At 35.5% G+C, this 18,797-nt stretch overlaps 1 protein-coding gene across 1 annotated transcript in view; it reads right to left on the reverse strand.

The window, feature by feature from the left end:
- Positions 1-18,797, reverse strand: part of ZNF280C (zinc finger protein 280C) — a 67,015-nt gene that overhangs the window by 17,962 nt on the left and 30,256 nt on the right. Inside the window, exons 7-13 of the mRNA XM_010354802.1 lie at positions 16,643-16,813; positions 16,391-16,497; positions 10,693-10,916; positions 9,169-9,326; positions 7,876-7,976; positions 6,957-7,103; positions 577-708 (exon numbers count right to left, since the gene is read on the reverse strand). Coding sequence (XP_010353104.1) covers positions 577-708; positions 6,957-7,103; positions 7,876-7,976; positions 9,169-9,326; positions 10,693-10,916; positions 16,391-16,497; positions 16,643-16,813 — 1,040 coding nt within the window. The remainder of the gene's footprint in view (positions 1-576; positions 709-6,956; positions 7,104-7,875; positions 7,977-9,168; positions 9,327-10,692; positions 10,917-16,390; positions 16,498-16,642; positions 16,814-18,797) is intronic.

The raw sequence follows: 18,797 nt of genomic DNA on the forward strand, positions 1-18,797 counted from the left end.
ACTGGAATAGCTCAAAAACAGCCTACAGAACATTGAAACAACCTGCTGACTTAGTCTACAATCTAGTTGCACTAGAAATACCCCTCCAACAAACCACGTCAATCAACTAATAAAACAATGGTTAGAAGTTTTTCTTTACAAGCATAAGAAGGATAAAACCTAAAATTAAAGTCTTAATAACAATCAGAGGTCAATTTTAATATTATATTCAATAGGTAAAACCAGGCAGTAGTTTGTTTCTATTATCATACAAAATGTTAAAAATACAGCATATTTAAAACTCACTTTTGGGGTGCACGTGATATTTTGATACAAGCATACAATATGTAATGATCATATCAGGGTAACTGGGGTATCCATCACCTCAAGCATTTATCATTTATTTGTATTAGGAACATTCCAATTCCACTCTTCTAGTTATTTTGAAATACACAATAAATTATTGTTAACTACCGTTGCCCAGTGAGCTTCCTAACACTAGATCTTATTCCTTCTATCCATAATAATAAAAAATAAAAAATAAAAAAAATTAATAGAATGTGCAAAAAAACACCAAAAACCCCCTCACAAACTCACTTTTGTTCCAGGAGGCAATCCTTCTAGTTCTTTAGGCTTTATAAATGTACGATGCTGTGCCTTATGTTCAGCTTTCTCCTTGCTGGTCAAAAATTGTAGTCTGCATTTTGGGCAACGATGAACCCCTTTTTTCTGTTTACAGAAAAGATTAGATATAATAACTTCCACCACCACAAATCCTAGGACCTGAAATTGCTCTTAATTCTAAAATCTAAATAAATTTACAACCAGAATTTTATCATCTCCCACCACAGACAATTCGAAATGATCTATTATTTAAAAGTACTCCTTGTGTTAGTATTTGAGTTTCAAAAGCATTAGTTACCATATAAGGATCAAACATAAAAAGTATATAATTAGATTTTAATTGGAAAAGTTCTGTACTGATTGTAGTGGCATAAATAAGAATGGATTCCAATCTATTGTTTGAGAAACCCTTGACTAAATTCCTCCTCAAACCCTAGTCCCATTATTATTTTACCAATGGGAAATAGGACCCAAGAGAAATTTGTCACTTGCCCATAGCTGGTTAGTGTTCTTTCTACTATACATTATCAATTGCAATCTTTATGTATCTGTTCTCATTAATTAAAATATATTTTACAGTTATTATAAATTTAGAACAACATACAAATACAAAAGAACGCTTTCTTTAAAGATGTATCTCCACCAGCTCATCATTATTTGCACATAAAACACAATCTTTTAGGAAAACCAAATGAGGTAACATGTATGAAAGTACCTAGTGGAGTTACTGGTGCACAAAAGGCATTTGCTAAATAAAAGCTCTTTACAAAGGTCAAAGCAATATATAAAGATAAGGTGTTTGCATTACTATTTTAGTTTGACCTTCAGACTATTTTAGAAGTGTGGTGTGTGATCACACCATAGGTACAGTAAACACAAACAGATTTACCTGTAGGTGCTCAAGAGAGAAGGGAAAAGAAGAAAAACGCAGCCAAGTAACAGACAGCAAATTAAGATGATGGAGAGACTGTTCCTCCAGAGTATAGTTCCCACAAATTTTTTTCTCTACCTATACCTCCAATCCAGTTTCATGGCTTTAAATAGCATCCACCCACTGCCTACTTGACATCTCTTGATGTCTAATAGGTATTTCAAATCAACATGGACAAAGAAGTTGAACTCTAGAGTCAAAGAAGTTGACTCTAGTAGAACTTCTAGACAAAGAAGTTGAATTCTAGGGCACAAAATCTGTACCTTCCCTACTCTTCCCAATATCTCAGTATATGGGAACTAAATTCTTGCAGCTGCTCAGGACAAAAATACTTGGTCACTCTTAACTCTTCTCTTTCTCTTACATCCCACATTCAACAAATTAATAAAACCTGTCAGTGATACCTTAAAAAAAATTTGTAATTTTTCAGTTTCTCATCACCTCCAATCACTGTTACCATACTTGTCTGAGCCACTTACGAGGACTCTTGCAATAGCCTATCTTCTCCCTATTTCCATCCTTTCTCCTTTTACAGTCTATTCTTCCCACAGCTGTCAGACTGATCTTAAAATGTTACAGAACTTTCACATGGTTAAACCCTCCAATGGCTTTCCATAACACTCCAGAATCCTGACTCTGGCTCACAAGTCCTTAAATGATCTGGTTTACATTCTATTGCTACAACCTCATCTACTACTATGTTTCCTCTCACTTGTTTACTGTGCTCCAGCCACACTGGCCTCTTGCTCTTCCTTGAATATCCTAGGTATATGTTCACCTCACTGTCTACCTACTACTGTTCCCTCTACCTGGAACATTCTCTCCCAGATGAGTAAGCCACATGATTTACTCTCTCATTCCCTTTGGAGAAGCCCTCTTTAATCACACCATTTAAAAAACAGAAACTACTCCTTCACCTGAGCCCTGGCATTCCCTCTATCTGTATTTTCTTCCCATGGTACTTACCATCAGCTGGCACACATATACATTCAGACATCACACACACACACAAATCCTTCTTTACCATGATGCATAATTTAGAGAGCACAAACCTTGCTTTGCTTACTTCTGTATCCCCAGTACCTAAAACAGTCCTTGACATTTATTAGGCACTCAAATATTTGTTAAATAAAGAAATAAAGTGAGGCAAGAGACTGACAGAGTACAAATGAGCAGCAGGCACAATTTAACTAGTTCAAAGTGTCTGCCATTTCATTCAATGAGTATTTATTTGTCCAGAGCCCCAAGATGGGAGACATTAATCTACTATTCCCTTAGTTGGACTCAAGTCCTGCATATCTCTCTTATGTATGTATGCTTGCATTGTGCGAATGATCATGGATGATTATACTTTTTTTTTGTTTTTGGAGATACAGTTTTGCTTTTGTTGCCTAGGCTGGAGAGAAATGGCATGACCCTGACTCACTGCAACCTCCGCCTCCTGGGTTCAAGCAGTTCTCCTGCCTCAGCCTCCCAAGTAGCTGGGATTACAGGTTCCTGCCACCACATCCCACTAATTTTGTATTTTTAGTAGAGATGGGGCCAGGTTGGTCTCGAACTCCTGACCTCAAGTGATCCACTCCCCTCGGCCTCCCAAAGTGCTGGGATTACAGGTGTGAGTCACCATGCCCAACTAATACATTTTTAAAATAAAATGTTTAACCAAAGAAACAGTAACTTGTTCCAAGGGTAGAGAAAAAGTTAAGTGTTGAGCTTCTTTACATGCATACTATATGGTTTTGGGTGATACGAGAGTTTGTTTGTTTGTTTGTTTTTTTTGAGACGGAGTCTCGTTCTGTCTCCTAGGCTGGAGTGCAGTGGCATGATCTTGGCTCACTACAACCTCTGCCTCCGGGGTTCAAGCGATTCTCCCCCGTCAGCCTCCCAAGTAGCTGGGATTACAGGCATGCACCACCACACCCAGCTAATTTTTGGTAGAGACAGGGTTTCACCATGTTGGCCAGGCTAGTCTCAAACTCCTGGCCTCAGGTGATCCACCTGCCTCGGCCTCTCAAAATGTTGGGATTACAGGCATGAGCCACTGCGCCTGGCCAATTTGAGGGATTTTCAAGGGTAACTATCTGTAATTTCTGCCTTTAGACCTAATGTCAATGTGGAATATGAGTCTGCAGTGGAAGCGTGGGCTAGAAATCAATTTTTGACTCCACCATTTATTAGGGAATGTGACACTGGGCAAATTACTTTCTATAAAGCTTTGTTTCCTCAACTATAAAATGAAAACAATCATATACCTGCCTCATAGGATGGCTGTGAAGATTAAACAAGATAATGCATGTAAAAGCACCAGTGGCTGTCAAATGGTAAGTGATTAGTACATGTTAACTGCTTATTGTTATTATTAAAGAGCTAATGAGGATATGTAACACATCTGGAGTCTTTCATCCTTTGTTAAAAAATGTATAAACTGCATTGCTAACTCCAAAATCACTCAAGACATAATAATATATTTTTAGAAAAAAGTTGCAATCCAAGTCTTCAAAAAGAATAAAATAGAATCAATAATTCTTATTATATAAAATTGCACTAATAATGCCATCTCAATTACAAGCTTATAATACTGGTCAGCTCAGGTTTTTGAGTCTTTTGTGAATAATTATGCAAACTGCAAATACCTTCAGAGAAGCCTGATGATCCTCATCAATAGAATCTTACCTCTTCACTGCTGACTGCCTACTCTTTAGGTACTCCAAACTTAACAAAAAAAATTGAGCACCTGAAATGGACTGAATGCTTGTGCCCCCCCTCCCCGCCCCCCAATTCATATGGTAAAATCCTAATTTCCAATATTGTAGTATTGAGAGGTGGAGCCTTCGGAAAGTATTTAGATTATGATGGTGGAGCTGTCAAAATGGGATTAGTGTCCTTATAAAAGGGACCCCAGAGAGCTCTCTCCACCCCTTCCCCCATGTGAAGAGACAGTGAGAATATGGCCATCTATGAACAAGGAAGCAGGTCCTCACCAGACACTAAACAGCTGGTGCCCTGATCTTGGACTTTATAGTCTCTAGAACAGAGGGAAATAAGTTCTTGTTGTTTAAGCTTCCCAGTCAGTGGTATCATAGCATGTTATAGCAGCTCAAAGAGACTAAGATAGCACCTGTGGCACCTCAGTGGTCCCTAAGACTACTCCCAGATGTGATGATTCAGCAGAAGGATCGATAGGACTTAAGATACTGTTATACTCACGGCTATGTTTTAGTACAGTGTAAGGGTACAGAGCAGGATTAATAAAGGAAAATGATGCACTGGATAGCTTCCAGAGGATTACCAGGTGCCAGCTTCTAAGAGTTCTATTCCAGTGGAGTCACACAGGACACACTTAATCCCTCAGCAATGAACTGCAGCAATACGCATATAATCCCTCAGCACTGAACTGCAGTAACACCTATAAAGTGTTGCTTGACAGGAAAGCTCTCTTGAGTCTAAGAGCTTAGGTTTTTCATAGGGGTAAGCCACCAAATTTTCAGACGACTCCCTCCACTGCAAGAAAAGCAAGTGGTTACCATAACCGTATTTTTTTGGTGCAAATTTTCTTGACAAACTGGTACAACATGGCTCAAGGTTCCAGGCATGTAAAACACTCTTTATCAATTAAGAACATTTTAGGAGCTCAATTTCTAACATTTAGCCAAGGGGCACTTATACAAGCAGGCACTTCTGAAATTGTGCAATATTTGAGCAACTCAGACCTGCTGGGTAACTCTTTCCAATACATACGGTAAGTTAAGGCATACAACTTAGGGTATGAAGAATGACTACAGATCAGATAAACCACTTATGAGACACAGCTCACAAAGTGGGTTCACTGTGTCTTTCTTACCTTTCTAAGCATGTTATCACTCCTTTCGAATCTACATCTATATCACTCTAGAGCTTAGTAAAGCATAGGCAAAAGAATTATGTTAGAAGACCCATAATTAGACAGTCAGAGATACTGCTTTATGCTCCATTCTTCTTTTCAAAATTGAAGGCCAAAAAATGAAATACAGACCACCAAGAATGGTGTTTCCCAAACTCTATACCTCAAGAAATGTTAATAGGTATTGTGAAAATAAAGGGCTCAAAGGTTAAAAATGTTTGAGGACCATTACATACTATATCCCTTGCTTAGAGATTTACAATATTAGCATATTGAAAGCTCTGAAAAGTCTTGTTTTTAAAAATAAAGAAAAAACACCCCTATGAATTTTGTAAATCCAGCCATTCACTAAATTTCTTTCACTAGGAACAAGTTAAGAGGGAAACACTTATTAACATCTGAGTGAACACTGTTGGGGGAAACCCTAGAAAGATTTTGCCAAAGGTTTTTAAGGGTGAGATGGCCTACCAGGATAAAAAAAAAAAAAGACACTGATATCATATAAGTCATAACACAGGTAATCTGAACATATTTGGAAATTCTATTTTTATGACTTTTTTTCCAATTAACTACAAGTTGATTTCATGATCATCCAACGACTACAATCAAGGGCCACGTTAGCGCTGGTACTGAATGAACTTGCCGAGACAATGCAATTAATACTAAGAAAATGTAATGAGCTAATCAGTGAGGAGGCAAAACTCGATTACATGACCAGATTTAGTAAATCCATTGACTTCTGATTTTTGGCAAAGACACTATTGCTGTTTCAAACACGCAAGAATAGGCCCACTGTTTCATCAAAGTTTTCAGCCCACAGGATGCTCTAATTGAGGAAAAGAATCAGTAAGCATAAAATCAGAATTCAAGGGAAAGATGCAAGCATCAATACTGGTATCCCAGAAATTATATAGCAGAACTGGCAAAAGTCACAAAGGAAGTAAGTTACAACCTAAATATAGTTCTCTGGTGTAGTTCACATATCTGGGCATAAGTGTTCTTGCTGTTTCCTTTGTTAATGGCTGCTACAAAAGTTAATTCTGGGTTACTGATGACAACCACATGTCTCATAATAAAAAGTGGGCTAGAAAGTAGAAATAAGATTTCAAGAGAAAGAGGAAAACACAAGGCTATGAGTCCTTAATCTTATGTTCCTCCATTCAAACTTATTTTTTCCTGCTCTTGATAAGCACCTCCAAAATCATTCCCAGTCCCACCACCCTTAGGTCCTGAAATATCTAACTTAAGTATTTCATGAATCTTCTGTTTTTCCCTCCACTTTGGGGTTCCTATTTCTAGCTATCTTTCAGAACTTTGACTATTTATGATTCTCAGTGTCACCAGAAAGCAAGCAAGGAAAATAAGTGAAAGTCTCACAAGTTATTCAGCATAAATTATAAATTAATTGTCATTCAGAACAACTTTGCTTTCTGTCCAGAACAAATCTAACCAATGTTCTAAGTTATAGATAGATATAGATGTATATAGATCTGTATCTTTTCACTAAGACAACATGAACAAATAAGAACTGCTTAATCTCACCTGATGCTTCATGTAATGATTCATGTAGGGGGTTGCCATTTTACTAACTTTGAGGCAAAATGGACATAGCAAGTTCTTAGTGTTTTCATGTGCTGCTCTAAAATGAGCTTCTACATCAGAAAATGTTGATGATCTAAACTGGCAAACCTAGAAATATAAAGAAGGCTTAGTTTAATTTGAAATTTTATAACTTCTTGCAATTACATCAAAGTAGCAATAACAGGTCATCTGTTTGGAAGAACATGTACTACTAGTACAGCTCTGCCACCTATACAACTAATAATAATCATATTACTGCAAGTAATAAACATTTGAAAGATATCTTTCAAAGTTTAGGCATATATTCCAAAACACAGTAAGACTCTCTTCTTCTTTTCAAATCTACCACCCCTATCTTGATGCGAATTTTCAAGCTCTGCCAAATCTTGTTCTAAAAAGTTTTTCCTGCTATATAAAACAGAGTACTCTCTTCTTCAGATTTTAAATAGCATCCATGCTATGCCAGTGTCAATTTATCTTTATCTCACTTCCTTGTTACTGGAAGCCACTTCAAATTCTGGAACACTGATCCCAAAGCATTTAAATCGGTTTTCTATAACTAAGAGATTTTCCTATTTCTCTAGCATATCTATAATCTTCCCTATATGATAACCCACATATTTGTCTTTCTCTAGTAGGGCATTTCCTCATCTAGTGCAGAGGTCAGCAAATACAACCCACAGGCAAAATCTACTCCACCCCCTTGCTTATAATGCATGAGTTAATCCCAAGGGGGTTTCCACTAATGAAGAGGGTCTTCAATTTTAGCATAGTAACTAATTTTATTTAAATGGCTTTAAAAAAATCAAAAGAACAATACTATTTCATGGCATATGAAAATTAAACAAACACTTAACTACACAATAAAATGTGTGTGTACCTGGCAAACATATGGCATTTCACCAGGTTTATGGGTGTCCTTCATATGTTGTAAAAGAATATGCTCTGTTTCAAATGATAATTCACAGATTTTGCAAATAGCTGAAAGTGGAAAAAAACACATTATACCATTTAAGGATGTGTATAAAAAAGATTCATTTTGTACATCCATAACAACAACAAGTAATAATGATAGTAGAATAGTGATGTGGTTCTAACAATTTTATAGCTGTTAACTCTGTAATGCTGTTCCAAGGATATATTAGCTTATTTAATTCTCGTAACATCACCGAGGAAGGTACTGTTTTTTTTTATTCCTATTTTTCAGATGAGGAACCAGAAGCACAGAAAAATTAAGTAACTTGCTTGAGATCTCACAGTTGCAGTAAAAGGCAAAGTTGGAATCTGAACCAAATCTGTTCGCTTCTCAGACTCTAAATCTTAACTAACTTTGCAGTTACTTTTCGTCTAAAGTGTAAATCAAGACAATTGATTTCAAATTTGAAAACCATGGAATCTGGGTGTTCTAATTTAGTCCCCTACACACAATGCATGTTATGCCAAGGAAGTTTCCACTAATGAATTGTTTATAAGAAAGATTTCAATTTTTTTTTTTTTGAGATGGAGTCTCACTCTTGTTGCCCAGGCTGGAGTGTAATGGTACCATCTTGCCTCACCGCAACCTCCGCCTCCTGGGTTCAAGTGATTCTCCTGCCTCAGTCTCCCGAGTAGCTGGGATTACAGGCACGCGCCACCTCGCCTGGCTAATTTTGTATTTTTAGTACAGATGGAGCTTCTCCATGTTGGTCAGGCTGGTCTCTAACGCCTGACCTCAGGTGATTCACTCACCTCGGCCTCCCAGAGTGCTGGGATTACAGTCATGAGCCATTGCGCCTGACCGAGGGACTTCAATTTTAACAATTTTTTCTTCTACTTTTTTTTTTTTTTTTTTTTGTAGAGGCAGGGTCTTACTATGCTGCTCAGGCTGGAGTGCAGTGGCTATTCACAGGTGCAACTGATCACAGCAATCTACAGTACTGAACTCAAGGGCTCAAGTGATCCTCCTGCCTCAGCCTCCTTAGTAGCTGGGAGTATAGGCATGCATCATCACACCTGGCTTTAGTAACACATTTAATCTAAGTTTATAAAAGTTATGATTTTTTTTTCAATTTTGCCCTCAAATTACAAAGTCTACTTCTTATTTTTATTTTTCTGTCAGAATTTTTAAGGGTTCCTCACAGTTTGGATGATCAAAGTCAGTAATATTCAGGATTCCAAAGAAACTTTCACTTACTAGAAAACTCATGGGGAGTGTGTGTACTCTCAATGTGGCACTGCAGTTGGAAGGGTGTGGGATACTGCCGGTAACAGTGCTGGCAGGTGGTGTGGTTTTCCCAGCTTTCGTTGTTCTGCTTCTCAAGTTCCAAGTGATGTTTCATGTGGTTCATAAACCTATAAACAATTTGCCAATAAGAGCAAAAATTCAGACTTATAACCAAAGAAAAGATAAGTCTCTGAACCTAAATTTTAAAAATGTAATTCTATTACTCAAAATAACATCTCTGAGGCCTGAAAGCCCTCTAGAAAAGTGTGTACTTTAAATAATTTATTTTCATTAAGTGGCTCAGTAAGGTTTTTTTCATCTTTGTTTTAAAAATAATCCATTAACGTAGTCGTAAGAAACAACACTAATTCGCTGTAACACTTTATCATTATTTTAGATTTAAAACTTTTTTTTAGCAAAGAAAAATAGCAGGCTTCTTTTCCATACATAAAATACTATTTACATTTTAAAATAAAATACTGAAAGGACGGAAACCCTACCACCAAAAACAGCTACAGGGAATAGACAAATCTTTGAAAGCTTTGAAGGTTTCAGCGCTTCAAAAGACAAACTGCTGGTATATTTTTATTTGTGTCTCGGTTTCTAAATGCATGCAATAGCAATTTTAATGCCTCTAATTACAAGAACCTTTTGTTTTATCTAATTATACTGGCTCACTGTTAGCACAAACTATTCATTTTTCTTAGCAGGCTGTGCCCTTTGTAGCACCGCCTGTTTTTCAGTTTTACCGTCTGCTATTTTAGCTTCTCTAAAAGGCTTCTGAAGAGAAGGAACTATGATGTTCAATGGCAGAGAGTACAATATAAATGGACATACTGTTTTCAAAGGGCTTACTAAAACTTTTTGCTGAATTTCAAAGTAAGCATATTCAATGTAAACAACAATTTTAAAACTGTGTCAACTATTTACAATTATGAATCACTGAAGAAAATAATCTTGAAACAAAGTGATAATGTCATCAACCTAGATAGCAATTATTGTGAAGGTTTGGGTTTTTATCTTTTTTTACACCTCCAAAACACTTCTTTGGTTTTGGTAAATGTCTGAAATTTATTTTAAAATTGAAAAATTTGAGCTTTAAATAAGGTTAGTATGGAGGAGGTCATGCTGCATAGTGGTTCTTCTGGTGACATGAAGAAAAGTAAGATTCAAAGTCAGCTAGAAAATGTAAGTTTCTCATGAAACCTCCTAGTTCAATAATAAATGTAGGGAAAAGAAATAATTTCCCCCTAAATTAAAATACATTTTGCCTTTTCTTAAGCTATCTGAAAACAATACAATTAGGTGGATCCTGGAGTCAAACTCTTAAAATACAAGAAGGAACAAAAACTTTCCAACATGATAATCTGCCTCTGTTCTTAGTAGAAAGTATTATAATTACTTACTGAGGATGGCACAGCAAAGTAAAGATACTATATTCTTATCTGCCATATTCCAACTTTCAAACAGAAATAAAAATAAATATTTACATACCTAATATTATTTTTAAGAACTTTCGAGCAACTGAAGCATTTAAAGGTTGTGTAAGTCTTTGGCTCTTTCTCAGTGACTCCTTCATGCCTTCCATAATAAAACTCATTGACTAACATGATCAACTTTCCTGTCTCTGAATCAGTCTTATTTTTGTCTTCAGCACATGGACGTTCTGATTTAACAATTACTCCCAAAAATTTAGTTATCATGTCTGGACAACAATGCTGAAAGAGGAAAAAAATATGAGCCTTGTCTATAGCTCTTTTAAAGATAAGATACCAAAAAACGATTGAGTTTACATCTAAGGCCAGATGATATAAAACTATGCTTGGCAATGTATCTAGAAAGATATTCACCAAAATTGTGGCTTCCATTTTTATATATTCTAAAAAAAATTCAAACAATAAACACCTACTATCTTAATAAAGGAATAACTTCAAAAACAAATTGAAAACCTTAAGATCAGGGATGTTTACATATCTAATATTTTTTCTTTATAATTTTTCTTTTTAGATGTAAATATTTAATAATTTTTTTCTTGGCCCAAAATCACCCATTTCACATGTGTCAAGATACAGCTTACGTGCTTGCTTATACACTGTTGGTAGGAATGTAAATCAGTTCAGCCCCTGTGGAAACAGTTTGTAGATTTCTCAAATAACTAAAAATCAAACTACCATTTGACCCAGAAATCTCATTACTGGGTATATACCCACTGGGAAATAAATCGTTCCACCAAAAAGACACCTACACTTGTATGTTCATTGCAGCACTCTTCACAATAGCGAAGACATGGAATCAACCTAGGTGCCCATCAACAGGGGATTGGATAAAGAAAATGTGGTACACATACACTATGGAATACCAGACAGCCATAAAAAAGAATGAAATAATGTCCTTTGCAGCAACATGGATGCAGCTGGAGGCCATTATCCTAAATGAATTAACACAGAAACAGAAAACTAAATATCTTATGTTCTTACTTACAAGTGGGAGCTAAACACAGTACACACAGACATAAAGATGGAAACTACACTGAGGTCTCCAAAAGTTGGGAGGGAGGGAAGAGGGCAGAGGCTGAGAAACTTCCTATTGCGTACTATGTTCACTATTGGGGTGACAGGATCAGAAGTCCAAACCTCAGCATCATGCAATATACCCTTGTTAACAAACTTGCGCATGTATCCCCGAATCTACAATAATTAAAAAAAAAAAAAAATAGCTCAGGCCGGGCATGGTGGCTCATGCCTATAATCCCAGCACTTTGGGAGGCTGAGACAGGCAGATCATGAGGTCAGGAGTTCGAGACCAGCCTGGCTAATATGGTGAAACTCCGTCTCTATTAAAAATACAAAAAAATTAGCCGGGCATGGTGGCACGTGCCTGTAGTCCCAGCTACTCAGGAGGCTGAGGCAGAAGAATTGCTTGAACCCAGAAGGCAGGGGTTGCAGTGAGCTGAGGTCGCGCCACTGCACTCCAGTCTGGGTGACAGAGCGAGACTCTGCCTCAAAAAAAAAAAAAAAGCTTAAAAGGCAGTTTTATATGCCATTATGTATAAACTTGATTATAAAATAACACAGTAATATTTAAGTGAAGCCTGGTTGGAACCAGACTTTGAGCACAGCTAACCTGCTATTCTTCAGACTTAACATGCTAGAAAATGTGTGGAACACAAAGAAAGAAGCATCAGTTACATTTTGAGTATCTCAACATATTCTATCTAGAATGCCTAAATATCTGAAGGGGAAATCTACCTCATGAATAAAATCAAGACATCATATAAACTGATCCTAATGTGGAATACTTTCATACAAAAGCCTTTTTTATTCAATGAGATAAAACTAATTTATTTATTGGGTATATTTTACAGTTGTAGAATTTCTCTAGAAGAATTCTCTAAGAATAACTGGAGAAAAAAATAGGAGAAACTGTATCTGAGAAAGCGTTAAAATCCAAAATATATGAGAAACTCCTACAACTCAATAGCAAAAAACCAAATACACTAATTTAAAAATGGACACAGGAATTGAATAGACAAAAGATGACACACGAGTAGCCAACACATATGTGCAAAAGTGCTCAACATCACTAATCAGTAGGGAAATGCAAACCAAAACTACAATGAGCTATCCCCCTCACACCTATTAGAACAGCTACATCAAAAAGATAAAAGATAAGTGTTGGTAAGAATGTGGAAAAACGGGAACCATTTCACACTGTTGATGGGAATTTTATTGGTGCAGTCACTATGGAAGACATGGGAGGTTTCTCAAAAAGTTAAAAATAGAACTACTATATGATTCAGTAATCCTACTTCTGTGTATACGCCCAAAGGAACTGAAATCGGAATCCCAATGAGACATCTGTACTCCCATGTTCATTGCAGGGTTATTCATAATAGCCAAGACATGAAAGCAATCTAAACGTCTATTAATATACAAATGGATAAAGAAGATGTGGTATATATATACACACATAGAAATGGAATATTATTCACCCGTAAAAACAGAAGGAAATCTTATTTGCACCAACATGTATGGATCTGGAAAACATGCTAAGGAAAACAAGCCAGTCACAGACAAATATTACATAATTTCTGTTACATGAGGAATCTAAAATAGTCAAACTCATAGATGCAGAGGGTGGAATTGTGATTGCCAGGGGCTAGAGGGAGGGCAAAATAGGAAGGTATTAGTCAAACGGTACATAGGTTCAGTTATTCAAGATGAGTAAGTCCTAGAGATCTACTATATAGAATAGTGCATATAGTTAACAATACTGTATTACATACTTAAAAACTTTGGCTGGGTGCAGTGGCTCACTCCTGTAATCCCAGCACTTTGGGAGGCCAAGGCGGGCAGATCACCTGAGATTGGGAGTTCGAGACCAGCCTGACCAACATGGAGAAAGCCCATCTCTACTAAAAATACAAAATCAGCTGGGTGTGGTGGTACATGCCTATAATCCCAGTTACTCAGGAAGCTGAGGAGGGAGAATTGCTTGAACCCAGGAGGTGGAGGTTGCGGTGAGCTGAGATTGCGCTATTGCACTCTAGCCTGGGCAACAAGAGCAAAACTCCGTCTCAAAAAAAAAAAAAAAAAAAAAAAAAAAAAAAAAAAAAAATCTGCTAAAAGCATAGATTTCCTATTGTGTTCATATCACAAAAAGGTAATAGAGGGTAGGAGGAAACTTTTGAAGGTGATGGTTATGTTTATGACACAAATTGTAATGTTTTCATGGATGTATACTTAGCTCCAAATTCATCGAGTTGTATACATTAAATACAGATTTGTATAGGTCAATCATATCTCAATAAAATGTTACAAAAAATACAAGACTACATACTAAAGAAATACTAAATAAAGTGTTAAATAAAGACAAGACTACATACTAAAACAAGTTAGAGTGGAAAACAAAAGAAAAAACTTCCCTAAAATCACAAAGTGAAAGACTCAAAAAAAAAGGACAAAGAAGCATTATAAAACATTGTGACAAAACTAAGACAAAACCTATCAGACCAGTTAAATTTCTCCTACCAATGAATATACATGGGTTTAACTCCACTTCTAAAAGAAAAGTTTTCATATAGGATCACAAAAGAAAAAACAACTCTGGTGAAAGCAAGAAAGAAGAAAAACAAAGTGATTTGGGAGGGTTGAAAGTAAAAGGATAAGCAAAGAATAAAACAGGCAGGTGGAAACAATAAGAAAGCAAGGGTTGTGAGCCTGATACCAAACAAACAGCATTAAACAGACAAAAAGGACACTATAAAAATGCTAAAGGGTGCACTCACAATGAATCATAAAAGATGGATACATCTATGTCCTAAAGAACACCACCATGAAACAGAATTGGAAGATACCATGGGAAAATAGTGGTAATGTGAGACTTGGATTCCCCTTTCCCAAACACACTCAGGGAGGTGGAAATAGCAAAAGACTCAATACAGTCTTGCATCAGAGTAAAGACGTTTGTATTTGGAATTTTAGAATTCCTTTTTTGTAAAATGCCAAATTTTAATAAAAATTTGCCAATCTTTGAAATAGTGAACAATTCCTTTTTCTAAGTTGCTTCTTTGCTTTGCACTCTTCTCATTACTTCTTTCCCACATATAATCAACACTGACCTTTTTTCTTGCCTCCTTTGCCCCTTCCTGTCATTTACATTGGGCATGCAAAGAGAATACAGACCATCTTTATACACACATAACAGAATACTGTAATATCTACTAAAATATTTTAAGTGGAGTGTTACCTTAATCCCATACTCCATTAGTACTGTGAAAATTACCTAAAACCTAATTTCAAGAGCTTCCTATATTAATAGAAAGCTAGAATTCATTTATAACTATATAAACCACATTATGGATTGAGTTAAAACTATCATTTCATATGAAATGCTCCATCATTAGAAATTTATTTGAGTGTTGAAAATTAAAACGTAAGACTAAGGTTTTCATAGGGTAATGTCACATGCATATGTCACCATGGGCAAAAACAAGCTTTTCTTAGGGTAATGTGACGTGCATATGTCACCATGGGCAAAAAATAAGCTAAACAAAAGGAGCTTTTACTTTACACAACAGATTAAGCACCTAATAAAACACCTGCTTTACAGGAAGTTTGAAGAATGGCATAATTTAGTCAATAAAATATTCCAATTTGTACATTATTTTCATTTAAAATTAAAATGCAGGCCAGATGCGGTGGCTCACATCTGTAATCCCAGCACTTTGGGAGGCTGAGGCCAGTGGATCCACTTGATGCCAGGAGTTCAAGACCAGTCTGGCCAACATGGCAAAATCCCGTCTCTACTAAAAAAAAAAAATTAGCCTGGCACGGTGGCGCCATGTGTAATCCCAGCTACTCGGGAGGCTGAGGCAGGAGAACTGCTTGAACTGGAGAGGCAAAGGCTGCAGGGAGCCAAGATTGTGCCACTGCACTCCAGCCTGGGCGACAGAGCAAGACTCTGTCTCAAATAAATAAATAAATAAACAAACAAACAAACAAACAAAAATAAAATACAATATGCATACACTGTAGTGCATATGAACTTAATTTAAAAATTTAAATTGATACATAATGTTTGTAAATTATCATGGGGTACATGTGATGTTTTGTTAAGTGCACAGAACATGTAATGATCAAATCAGGATGTCTGAGGTATCCATCACCTCGAGTATTTACCATGTCTCTGCGTTGGCAGCATCTTACTCTCTCCTAGCAATTTTTCACTCTACTTTGCACCAAACATTAGAACTTATTCCTCCTATGTAACTGTATCTTTGTGCATAATAACCAACCTCTCTTCCTCTTCCCCTACCCCTCCACACATACCCTTCCCAGCCTCTGGCAACTATTGTTCTACTCTCTACACCTCTGGAAGATCAACTTTTTTAGCTCTCACATGTGAGTGAAAACATCCATTTGTCTTTCTATGCTTGGCTTATTTCACTTAACATAATGGCCTCCAGTTCTATCCATAACTTAATTTAAAAAATTTCATCATTGGAAAGGACTTTAAAATCTTATATAATCATTGTGAATATCAATTTTAACTTAAGTTATATGGAAATGCCAATATGAGAAGGTTTCTTATCTAAATATCTGGATAAACCAGTATTTACTGTATATTAATTTTTAATATTTTCAAGGATCTATGAACATTTTTAACAACCGAATTTTGAAAAAAGTTTTACCTTCATGTGGTATTTCAAAGGATCCAAAAGATTGAACTGAACATTGCACTTAGGACAAGCTCTTAGGTAATGTGCTCCAGCATCATATGGAGATGAGGTATTTGTACCTACAATAAAATAAGGACTTTTAAGACTCAAATTCATCTTTTTAAAACCTTAAATGACCACTAATAATGGTTTTAAAATTCATCACCATTTCTAAAATGTATGTATAAATAATATTTTTTTTTACATGCCAGATTTCATGTTTACCTTTTGATAGCATAACTTGGGAGGATGTCACTGGAGGAGAACCAATTAAAGGCAATGAAGTGGAGGGATTTATTTGAGGAACATCTCCACTGGTCTTTGGTTTTTTTGGAGTAACACTGTTTACTTTAGAAGTAGAAGGATGTTTTAATACATATGAAGTATTTTTCATACCTATAAAGATTTAAATAGTGAGAAAGATATTTTTAAATATTTCAGTATGGAATATTGCTTATGTAAAACTGCTACCAAAATGGCTTTACATTTAAAATTGAGCAAAAACAGTTTGGAACAAAATTAAAGGTAATATAATTTAATAAGCATAACATACAAATGACAATAATGATTAAAATTTATGAGCAAGTAGAAATTGCACAGCTACTACTATGAACTACATATCTTTACTTCACAAAATAAACTTTATACACAAAAATTCTAAAAATGCTTTCAAATAAAGAAAACAAACAAGTATCATGAAAAAAGTTACAAAACAAATTCCAAGTTAAATAAATAAAAGTTACAGCACAGAGAATACTCTGAGCTGAAATTCTACACATCAACTTATATTTAGATGCCTAAATGCATTTGAGTTTGTAAAATATTTTAAAAATTTATTCTAAACATTTAGAGAAACACTTTTAAATGTTTTTTAAAAAACTTAGGATGTGTAATGGAAAATTCAAATTGGTTCTTTTTCCACCTAACAACCTAACAGGTGGTTTAAATTATCTTGTTTACTCCCTATATACAAAGTAGAAACAACTAATCTTGAATGATAATACCTCACTCATTCATATGAAAAGGTTTAGAGTTAATATGATGACTTTCAAAGTATGTTCCCCTTAATCCAATCAGTCTATCTTAAAAAATATAATGGGTATGTCAGATAAGGAAACCCTTTTACGTTTTATTAATTTCTCCATAAATTTTGAGTAAGAATTTCATTGCTAAAGATGGTTCTGAGTTTGAGAGCCACCACCTTAAAGACCAAAGGATTATATAATTCAGGGCATTCCCAAGACAAGTGGGGCTATTTAGGCTATAACCAGACCCAACACAAGTGATTTTTGAAAATAATATACAATTGTACTTTGCGATAAGGTTTCTAAAACTGCACGTCATGTTTTAAAAGCTCACAACTACATTAATAGGAGAAGCAGTAGAGTAGATATATGCCAGGAAAATAAGTATTACATTAGTGGGTTCCTCTGTTAAATCTATGTTTCATTCTTTGAGATAAAAATGATTTTTTCCTTAAACAGAAATGATTTTTTCCATCCTCAAAGCACATAATTACTGCCAGCTATACTGAAGGCACCTAAGACTAATTTTTGTGTAATCACTAACATTTTTCTGAGATGCTTAGGTTACTTGAACAACCAACAGGTGCTAGTACTTTGGACTAGGCAACTGATTATATAACCAGCTGGATAATAAAAACAGACTGTTAAATATGCTTATTTTAAGCATGATAAATCTAAGTTAAATAAAATCAACCTGAGTTCAATAGTTTTAAATTCTGACTCTTTATTTATTTCTGTTGTGTTTGGCTTGCGGTGTTCCCTACCTCTTCTTATCTGTGTTAATAAAAATCCTATCCTCATTCTTCAAAATCAAGTTCAAATCCAACTTTCTCTAAGAACTTTCCATGATCATCTCAGGAGTCTATTAATCATGTTTCTGAACATATAGCACATATTATCATTCATGATTATGATTCTAACAACTTTATTGTCAAATCCTTTATAACTGGTAATGCATTTTTCACTTTCCACTTATTTTTTTGGGCCTCTAAAAAGCCCTGAGATTGCAAGAATTAAAATTTAATACCCAAATGGCTCATTTCAGGTCTGGAGAATAAATGCTTTATGTGAGAAAAACAAAAGTATTTTAATAATGTGAGAAAACTGAGGTATACAGAGGTTAGATGACTTGATAAAGGCCACAGAAATCTTTAGAATAAAGGCTTAAACCTGTATCTTCCCAATTAACTATAACCCTATTTACCATTCAGGACAAAGTTCCACTCTCTGCTGTATTAATCTTAGAGAGACAGTAGGAGTCACTGTCTTTACCCTTTGGAAGTTTCAATAATTCAGACTTTTTCTATGAATAAAGATCATGTGTTTTGCAAAACCCGAGTTAAAACAACTATTTT

This window comes from Rhinopithecus roxellana, chromosome 7 (assembly GCF_007565055.1).
Source record: "Rhinopithecus roxellana isolate Shanxi Qingling chromosome 7, ASM756505v1, whole genome shotgun sequence".
NCBI lineage: Eukaryota > Metazoa > Chordata > Mammalia > Primates > Cercopithecidae > Rhinopithecus > Rhinopithecus roxellana.